Raw genomic sequence first — 9,965 nt, forward strand, 5'->3', positions numbered from 1 at the left:
GGTGGCGTGGAGCTTCACCGAAAGGGAGCATAGATGAAGGGGCGGGAGCGGCCACTCCATGGATGAACCTTCCTCCGGAAAGTTCAAGGTGGCCCTTGTGAGAAGGTCGATGTGGCCGTCCAGGACTGCGCGGGAGGGCATGAATTTGTTTTCTTATGCCAAATTTTACTTAATAAAACAATATGCATGTAGCTATTTGTATACAAAACAAAATTTATTTACGAAACAATCATAAGATTATACCTCTGTGAAGTTTACAATGTTGTATGGAATTTTTAATGCCATGAGTTCAGAGGAGTGGAGGAGTGGTCAAAAAGGGGACGACGAGTGCCATTGATCATATGTCTTTTTGTCTTTCTTTAAAAAATGAGGGAATACTTTTAGACTTCACAGAGATAAGCTTTGGAAAATGTTATGGGGCGAACGTGCTTTGGGAAGGTTTTTTTTAGTGAACGCTCGGTGGTGTGTCAGATTCCATGGGTAAATCTCAGAACTCTGACCAGTGGCAATCCCCATGGCAAACTCAGAACACATGACAAGTTTTTTACAGTTCTCTTCTTACAATGTGGTCCAGCATGACAATTCTTTCATTCACCGCATGGCAATCCTCTAGCGGTGTGCGAGGAAGACGGTGCAGGGCGTGTCGTTCGTTGGCTAGAACTTCTCAAAATGAACAACGTTTTTCGTTTGTTTGCTCCTCCCAGAGCCAACGTTTTTCGCGCGAGAGACGCCAGGAAAAACAACGCACGTTCTCTCTCTTTGTGAGAGTCCTAAAATTTATTGTTTGTACACTAGTAGAAAACAGGGCTTTAGTTCGGGCTTGAAAAATACATTAGTCCCGGTTCCTTTACAAACCGGGACTAATGTTAGTACTAGTCCCGGTTCGAGCGGCAAAGGCGCCGGTCGAGCATTAGTCTCGGTTCAAATGAGACCTTTAGTCCCGGTTCGTTACTCGGACCTTTAGTCCCGGTTCGTGTCTCGAACCGGGACTAAAGGATTTGGAGGTTTTAGTCCCGGTTGGTGTCTTGAACCGGGACTAAAGGGTAGACCTTTAGTCCCGGTTCGTGACACGAACCGGGACTAAAGGTGTTCAGATTTTTTTTTTCTGTTTTTAAATTCTTGTTTGTAGTTTCTGTTTTAAATTGCTTCTATCTTTTAGGATATTTGATGTTTTTGATTGATTCTTTTTGCATTAGATTCAAAATTTTGTCTAGTTTCTGTTTGTGTTATTAGTTTTCAAATTTGAATGGTTTAAATTTGAATTTGTTTAAATTTGCTTCAAACCCAGTTTTTGAATAACTTGAGTTTACAAATAGTTTTTAATTTAATTCTTTTTGCTCCCACTCATGTGTTAGATTGTTGTCACAGTAAGATTTATTTGGTTATTTTTAGAATGATTTAAATTAGGATTTTAATTAAAGAAATATTGTTTTGCTTATATAGTTGTTTTAGTAATTTAATTGTTGTTTTTTTATTTTTAGTTAGTTCTTTCTGTAGATTTTAACATGTTGTAGTATGGTGCATATTTAATGCACAAAAAAATATACAGTTCGATTAATTTAAAAAAAATACCTTTGTAGCAGATGGGTTTCGTCTGAAACCTTGATACTTTGAGTTTTGTAGAAAATAAACAAAAATGATAAAATCTTCAAAAAATAAGCAAAAATGATAAAATCTTCAAAAAATAAAATCCTTTTAGATGTTGTTAGGTTTTAGTGTCTAGTCGGTATAGAAATTTTGAGATATAAAATTTGACCGTTTTTGTAAAAAAAGAAAAAAAATAAACGGTCATAACTTTTGCATACGACGTCCAAAAAAAATTAATATATCAAAAAAAAACTAGAAAAAATTGGTACTCGATTTCACCCGGGCTTGCCCGGTGAAGTTTTCTCACATGCTCAAAATTCCAAATGGAAAAAAAGTTTTTTCAAAAAGAAGTTTTTTCCAAAAAAAATAAATAATTTTATTTAAAAATATTAGGTTGTTTTCATTGAAATTCACTATTATTGTTACTTATTAAGTTTATTTTAATAATTGTTTGTAATTCAAAAAATTAAATCATGTGACATGACATCAAGACCCAAGTTGTTTAGGATTGATAGCTTACTATTGTCAGGAAAACAACAAGTGCACACTTGGCAACTAGGGGCGATAGAACCAGAAAGTTAAGCGTGCTCGGGCGAAGCAGTGAAAGGATGGGTGATCGGTCGAGAAGTTAGACGATTTAAAATGAGTGATCCACGCTAGAGCAGTGAGGATGGGTGATTAGAGATTAAATTGTCAAATAATTCAAAGATTAGAAAATTAGAATAAAACATAAAAAATATTCAAAAATAAAATTTGAAAAAAATTAAAAAAAAATCTACCTTTTCGGGTCAAACATACAAAAAAAAACAGATGGATCCTTTAGTCCCACCCCTTTAGTTCCGGTTGGTGAACCGGGACTAAAGCCCCTTACGGACCGGGAGTAAAGGCCCTGTCCCCATTAGTGGTACGTGTGATTTCGATCTGTGATGTGAACGATCTTTGGTCTTAATCCTTTCTCTCGATGCTCCAAGAACAAGCGAAAGAGATTACGGAGAAACAAGCTGCATGCATCTGCCGTCCGACGACCGACTTGTAGGGCAAACAAGGAGAAACTCGAGAGAAAAGCAACTGATGGGAACGGCTGCCGTGGCGAGAAGTTGGTGAGCCATTGTCAATGGTTTTTCTATCTTTTTTTAAGCAAAAGTTCATGGGGGGTTGCACATGTACTGACCAGCCTCAAGCGGCCCTGCTGTTCTTTTTGTGCTTGACGAATTCCGGTTAGCCCACCTAGATTGTCAATGGTCAGTCACATGTAGCGACCAACTATAAGACCATATGCCCAAAAATTCTGCACGCATGGCATCCTGCCACACGAGTAGGCGTGTCCAGAAGACGAGTGGAGCTCTTGTGCTTTTCTTTGTGCGGTCCTTTGGATCCCATTTGGCTCAAACGCAATGGTGGATTTCGGTTGCCAAAAAAGAGGGGGTCTTGGCGGTCAATCCTTGTATCAAATTAAGGTGTCCTTTTTGTCTATACAAAAAGGTTAAGGTGTAGTATAAAGTTGATGCTAATATGGTTTGGTTCGAAGTTTACACTTTAAAATAGGTTTATATATATATTCGTATATAATCCGTTAGTGAAAACTCTAAAAAAATTTATGGAAGCCCCTGGAGCTCAGCTAGCTAAGTTTAGCCTATGGTCTCAGTCACCTGATGTGGCATGATGTCACCTTTTCTTTGTCCAGGCCGTTTCTCTTTTGTCTCAGCCCCTTTTTATTGTCCCAGCCGGTTTTTTGTCCCACCCCCCCCCCCCCAGGTTTCTCCCGGGCTGCCTTTTTTCTTTGTTGGGCTTTGGCCCGTTTGCTTTTTCTTTCTTGTCTTCTTCCCGTTCTAACTCTGACCCAAGGAGAAAAATACCTGCGTCCAGAAAACCTTCCTCCCTCTCTTCACCACTCTTCAAACAACCTCACGCCTCCTGCCTCTCCTACCCATCCCCGGCCCCACCGCCAGCCAACCTGCAAAAGCTGTTAGGACAAAAGAAATCCCTAGATCTAAGACCCGATTCAGCTAAAAAAACCTTGGGAAAGAATCAGGGCAGCCAAAACAAACATAGAACGAGGTGTAGCAGCATGGATTCAGATGGGGAAGCTCAGCAAAGCACGGAGAGAACTCACCAAAGGTAACTTGCTTTGATTTCTTTATCTTTCATGTTTTAATTTCTTTTGTCAATTGTTTCCTTGGGTAAAAAGAGGCAAAAGTATGCCAGCGACATTGCCTGATTTGATTTTGTCTCTGGAGAAAATTGATGATCCAAAAGATGATAACCTGGAGAAAAGGAAAAGAAGAACTCTCTGACCAAAATTTGTCTCTCGCAATGCAGCTATAATTAGTGCTTATGGAGGCTACCTGTTTGGCAATCAGGTTACATATGAGACATGATATAGATAGAAAACAAATCCATTTTCATTAAAAGACAGTGCATTTTCATTGTCTCCAAAACCAAATTACTGAAAAAAGCAGTTTGTTATGCAGCCAAGGTACACATACTATAAACTGAAAAGAAAATGCTCTTTGTTTGCAGGCGACACTGTACAGCAACCAACATAGTGGTTTTGACTCTCTCGTAATCCCAATTTCAAACAGTGAAATAGCTGCTAGCTGTACACAATAAACTCCCAGGTGCTTTGTCGAGTGATAAGAAAAAAATGCTTCACACAAGAAGGAAAAACAAAAACGTCTCCTACTTTCTGTCCCTTTCTCACTCTCTCTCTCTCTCTCTTCTATTACTAAAAGTTCTTCTTGTGTCTAAGCAAAAAATAATAAAAAATATATAAAAAGGGAAAAGCAAAAAAAAATCAAAAAATGCTTAATCACAAGCTTATTAACAAAATAGAAAAAATAATTTCGGAATACATTAACTTCGAAAAACGTATTAGCAAAAACCATGAAACGCATGCGGTTGCAACAAGCCCCATATAACACATTTAATTGCAGCAAAAACTCTTGTGGGCGAGCAATTGTGACAATCTCGTTGGGAGGCATGTAATTGTGATGAACCCATAGAAGGCTTGTAATTGGTGGGAAAAAATTTCCATAGAAAAATGTTTATAGTTGTAGGAAACCTCTTTGGAAGTCTTCCAATTGGCGACCCTATTGAAGGCATGCAATTATACCAAACCTATGGAAGGCATGCAGTTGCAACAAAATCCATGGATCGCATGCAGTTGCGACAACCCCTATTGAAGGCATGCAATCGCGGTGACTCCGTCGTAGGCATGCAATTACGGCAAAACCCTTGAAAGGCGTGCAATTACGGAAAACCCTTGGAAGGCATGCAATTGCAGCAAAACATGGAAGTCATGCATTTGCACCAACACACGTACAAAACCGATCGAAGACATGTAGTTGCGGCAACACAATTGAAGGTGTGCAGTTTCAACGACCTTGTTGAAGGCATACAATTACACCAAACCCGTAGTACGCATGCAGTTGCAACAAAACCCGTGAAACACATGCAGTTGCGACAACCCCATCGAAGGCATGCAGTTGCAGTCACTCCGTCATAGGCATGCAATTGCGGCAAAAACCCTTGCAAGACGCGCAATTGCGGCAAACCTTTGGAAGGCATGCAATTGCCACAAAACATGGAAGACATGCATTTGCGCCAACACACGTACACAACCGATCGAAGACATGTAGTTGCGGTTACACAATTAAAGGCGTGCAGTTGCGGCGACCCTGTTGAAGGCATGCAATTACACCAAACTCGTAGAAGGCATGTAGTTGCAACAAAACCCGTGGAATACATGCAGTTGCGACAACCCCATCGAAGGCATGCAGTTGCGGTGACTCCGTCGTAGGCATGCAATTACGACAAAACCCTTGGAAGGCGTGCAATTGCGGCAAACCCTTGGAAGGAATGCAATTGGAACAAAACATGGAAGGCATGCATTTGCATCAACACACGTACAAAAGCGATCGAAGACATGTAGTTGCGGCAACATAATTGAAGGCGTGCAGTTGCGGCGACCCTGTTGAAGGCATGCAATTACACCAAACCCGTAGTAGGCATGCAATTGCAACAAAACCCGTGGAACGCATCCAGTTGCGACAACCCCCATCGAATGCATGCAGTTGCGGTCACTCCGTCGTAGGCATGCAATTGCGGCAAAAAACCTTGGAAGGCACGCAATTGCGGCATACCCTTGGAAGGCATGCAATTGCCACAAAACATGAAAGGCATGCATTTACACCAACACACGTACAAAACCGATCGAAGACATGTAGTTGCGGTTACACAATTGAAGGCGTGTAGTTGCGGCGACCCTGTTAAAGGCGTGCAATTACACCAAACCTGTAAAAGGCATGCAGTTGCAACAAAATCCGTGGAACGCATGGTGTTGCGACAACCCCAATCGAAGGCATGCAGTTGCGGTGACTACGTTGTAGGCATGTAACTGCGGCAAAAACTCTTGGAAGCCCCACAATTGCGGCAAACCCTTGGAAGGCATGCAATTGCCACAAAACATGGAAGGCATGCATTTGCACCAACACACGTACAAAACCGATCGAAGACATGTAGTTGCGGTTACACATTTGAAGGTGTGCAGTTGCGGCGACCCTGTTGAAGGCATGCAATTACACAAAACCCGTAGAAGGCATGCAGTTGCAACAAAACCCATGGAGCGCATGGAGTTGCGACAACCCCCATCGAAGGCATGCAGTTGCGGTGACTCCGTTGTAGGCATTGCAATTGCGATAAACCCCTTGAAAGACACGCAATTGTGGCATACCCTTGGAAAGCATGCAACTACAACAAAACATGGAATGCATGCATTTGCACCAACACACGTACAAAATCGATCTAAGACATGGAGGGCATGCATTTACACCAACACACGTACAAAACATGGAGACCGGGGACTTAAGAAAGGCACAATGCTCAAAAACCATTTTTACTAATCCCTCCATTCCTAAAATATACTACGTTTTAGAGATTCCACTATGCATTATAAACTAATCGGAAAAAAATTAGAACTACAACACTAGGAACTATTTTGGAATAAAAACCTTTATGTAAACAACTGATGATGCAAACAAAAACCTTTATGTAAAAAAAATTAAAGTACACAACTGAAATTTTGACCCTCCACCACAAAATGGAACCCACTACAACCAACATATTACAGTCCCCCTCCAACATTGGCAACCAAAAAAAGCAATAGAGTGTTATGCTGTTATTTACAGAATTAAAAAATAGAACATGAACATTCAAAGAAGTACATTCATCATTATCTAAACATCCTTCAACAACTAATTTCAGTCTCCCTCCAACAACTAATTCACTACATTCCATTATATAGACAAAGATTTCTAAAAGCAACACTATAAACTGAAGAAAAAAAATCCTCTCATTACTCACGCAGGGAGCTCTGAACAAAAGCAAAACCTAGAAACTGAAAAGGAAACTCAACAACTACACACACATACCGGACACACAGGAAAACCTAGAGGAAAAAATAGACAAAAATGAAAGACAAACTGGGCTGTACACAGGACATGCGAAAAACTAAACGGGCCGCAGGCACATCAATACACGGGCCGCACAAAACTGCTGGCTGGCCAAAAAAAGCATGAATCGTGATGTCTGACGGCTCACAGCACTATGACCACAACAGAAACTCTGAGTTTGAGCAAACCCGAAAACTTATAGTATTTAGGAACAGAGAGAGTAGCAAATAAATATTGTCTTTTTCCCTTAGAAGTCAACGCTAGTTTTTTTTTGTTTTTGAAAATTTATATACTATTATGAAAGTAAGTCAAGTTTATTCTGAAAATAGGTTTTAACTATGTTAATTTTAATGTTATAATTTAAATAATAATTTTATATAGGATGTATATATACAATTAGGTACCAAAATGTATTTTCCTTTTCTGATGTGCCTAGAAGACTATGAGAAACTAAAAAAGGAGTATCAGGTAGAGAGATGGCGACGACAAAATGACGGCTGACTCAAGCTGACTAAAATGGAGCTGCCGTGCACATACAACTAGAGACGGCGACGACCAAACGAGAAACGGCGGCCAGACGCTGCTACATACTCCCTTCTTTCTTAAATATAAGTCTTTTAAGAGATTTCACTAAAAGACTACATACGAATGTATATAGACAAAATGAGTGAATTTATACTCTAAAGTATGTCTATATACATCTGTATGTAGTCCTTTAATGAAACCTGTAAAAAGACTTATATTTAAAAACGGAGGGAGTACTATAAATTTGCCCCGAAGCACACATGTTTCATCATGCAACAACCTTGTCGATCTGCCTTGGTAGCTCGTAGCATTCCATACTTCGGTGCTACGTACCTCACCGGCCACCGGCAAACGATGGAGGTTGTGGCACTGCCGTTGCTCGGTTTCCTGGTCTCCCTAGTCATCGTACTTGTCAACCTCGCCGTGAAGATTCGCCCTACCCCGCCGGCGCCAGGGAAGAAGCGGCTGCCGCCAGGGCCACGGCAGCTGCCGCTCGTCGGCAGCCTCCACCACGTCCTCCTGTCGCGCTACGGCGACCTGCCGCACCGCGCGCTGCGTGAGCTTGCCGGCAGGCACGGCCCTGTCATGCTGCTCCGCTTCGGGGCGGTGCCCACGCTGGTCGTGTCCTCCGCCGAGGCCGCCAGGGAGGTCCTCAAGACGCACGACGCCGCCTTCGCCAGCCGCCACCTCACGCCCACGCTGGCCGTCTTCAGCCGCGGCGGGCACGACATCCTCTTCTCCCCCTACGGCGACCTGTGGCGGCAGCTCCGCCGGGTGTGCGTCGTCGAGCTCCTCAGCGCGCGCCGCGTCCAGTCCTTCCGCCACGTCCGCGAGGACGAGGCCGCGCGCCTGCTCCGCTCCGTGTCCGACCAGTGCGCTAGCTCCGGCGACGCCGTCGTCGAGATCGGCGAGGGGATGTCGCGCATGATAAACGACGTCGTGGTGCGGTCGGCCGTCGGCAGCCGGTGCCCGCGGCGCGACGAGTTCCTGCGCGAGATCCACGAGTCGGTGAAGCTGACCGCCGGCTTCAACCTGGCCGACCTGTTCCCGTCGTCGACGCTGGCGCGCTGGCTCAGCCGCGGGCTCCGGGAGACCGAGCGGTGCAACCGCCACGTGCGCGACATCCTGAACGACATCATCCGCCACCGCATCGGCGGCGCCGACGGCAGCGGCAGCGAGGACGACGACCTGCTCGGCGTGCTGCTGAGGGTGCAGAGGGACGGCGGCGCGCAGTGCGTCCTCACCACCGAGATCATCACCACCGTCATCCTGGTGTGGTGAACATATACCACTATCATCACGCCATATTGTCACCTCGTATCGTACGTGCCAAACTCACACTTTTGCGAACAAACTGCAGGAGATCTTCGCGGCAGGGAGCGAGACGTCGTCGACGACGCTGGAATGGGCCATGTCGGAGCTGGTGAGAAACCCGGGCTTCCTCCGCAAGGCGCAGGCCGAGGTCCGGGAGGCGTGCAAGGGCCAGCGCACGCCGACGGAGGGCGACATGGGAAGGCTCAGCTACCTCCGCCTGGTGCTCAGGGAGACGCTGCGACTGCACGCGCCGGTGCCGTTCCTGCTGCCGCGGCAGTGCCGGGAGCGGTGCGAGGTGATGGGCTACGAGGTCCCCGAGGGCACCAAGGTGCTGGTGAACGCGTGGGCCATTGGCAGGGACGGGGCATACTGGGAGGACGCCGAGCGGTTCAGGCCGGAGAGGTTCGAGGCCGAGAGCGCCGCCATGGACTTCAAGGGCGGGGACTTCGAGTTCATCCCCTTCGGCGCCGGCAGGAGGATGTGCCCCGGCATGGCGCTCGGCCTGGCCAACATGGAGCTGGTGCTCGCGGGCCTCCTCTACCACTTCGACTGGGAGGTCCCCGGCGGCGGGAGGCCGGAGGAGCTGGACATGTCCGAGGCGTGCGGCATAACCGTGCAGAGGAGGTCCAAGCTCGTGCTGCACGCTACGCAACGTATTCCTCTCCCAAATTAGTTCGATCGATCGCCTTGGTCATCACGTGCGCTTTGCTCCGGTTCCTCATCAGTCATCACCATCCACAAAATGCATACGTCTTCCGTTTGGGTATATGTATATATAAGTGCTAATACGTATTTCAAAGTTATACTTGAGCCATCAGCAAGAGATCAATAATACATGAGGTATATTCCCAGCAAAAACAAATACTCTGTATATGTCATATAAATTACTAGCAAAAGGGCTTGTATGTTGCAACGCAAGAAAAAATATCTTCAATGACCATGATCACATTTTGATGCATCATCGAGAGATACACTATCACTCTTAATTTCATGAAATCATGAATATATTTTTTAAATTCATGAACATTTTTTAAATTATTGAACGCCTTTACAATTTTTTTATATTTTCTAAAATCAAGAACATTTTAA

At 44.6% G+C, this 9,965-nt stretch overlaps 1 protein-coding gene across 1 annotated transcript; it reads left to right on the forward strand.

The window, feature by feature from the left end:
* The first annotated feature begins 7,916 nt into the window (after nt 1-7,916).
* On the forward strand, nt 7,917-9,723 carry LOC123404791 (dolabradiene monooxygenase-like). The gene is made up of 2 exons (XM_045098735.1): nt 7,917-8,834; nt 8,923-9,723. The coding sequence occupies exons 1-2, from the start codon at nt 7,917-7,919 to the stop codon at nt 9,547-9,549; spliced, it is 1,545 nt and encodes a 514-aa protein (XP_044954670.1). The 3' UTR covers nt 9,550-9,723.
* The last annotated feature ends 242 nt before the right edge of the window (nt 9,724-9,965 follow it).

This window comes from Hordeum vulgare, chromosome 6H, assembly GCF_904849725.1.
Source record: "Hordeum vulgare subsp. vulgare chromosome 6H, MorexV3_pseudomolecules_assembly, whole genome shotgun sequence".
In the NCBI taxonomy this organism is placed as follows: domain Eukaryota; kingdom Viridiplantae; phylum Streptophyta; class Magnoliopsida; order Poales; family Poaceae; genus Hordeum; species Hordeum vulgare.

Excerpts from the sequence above, each read along its gene's own strand:
- LOC123404791 (XM_045098735.1), top strand. The coding sequence starts at position 7,917 with ATGGAGGTTGTGGCACTGCCGTTGCTCGGTTTCCTGGTCTCCCTAGTC. Across the intron at positions 8,835-8,922 it reads TCATCACCACCGTCATCCTG|GAGATCTTCGCGGCAGGGAG; the intron begins GTGTGGTGAACA and ends AACAAACTGCAG.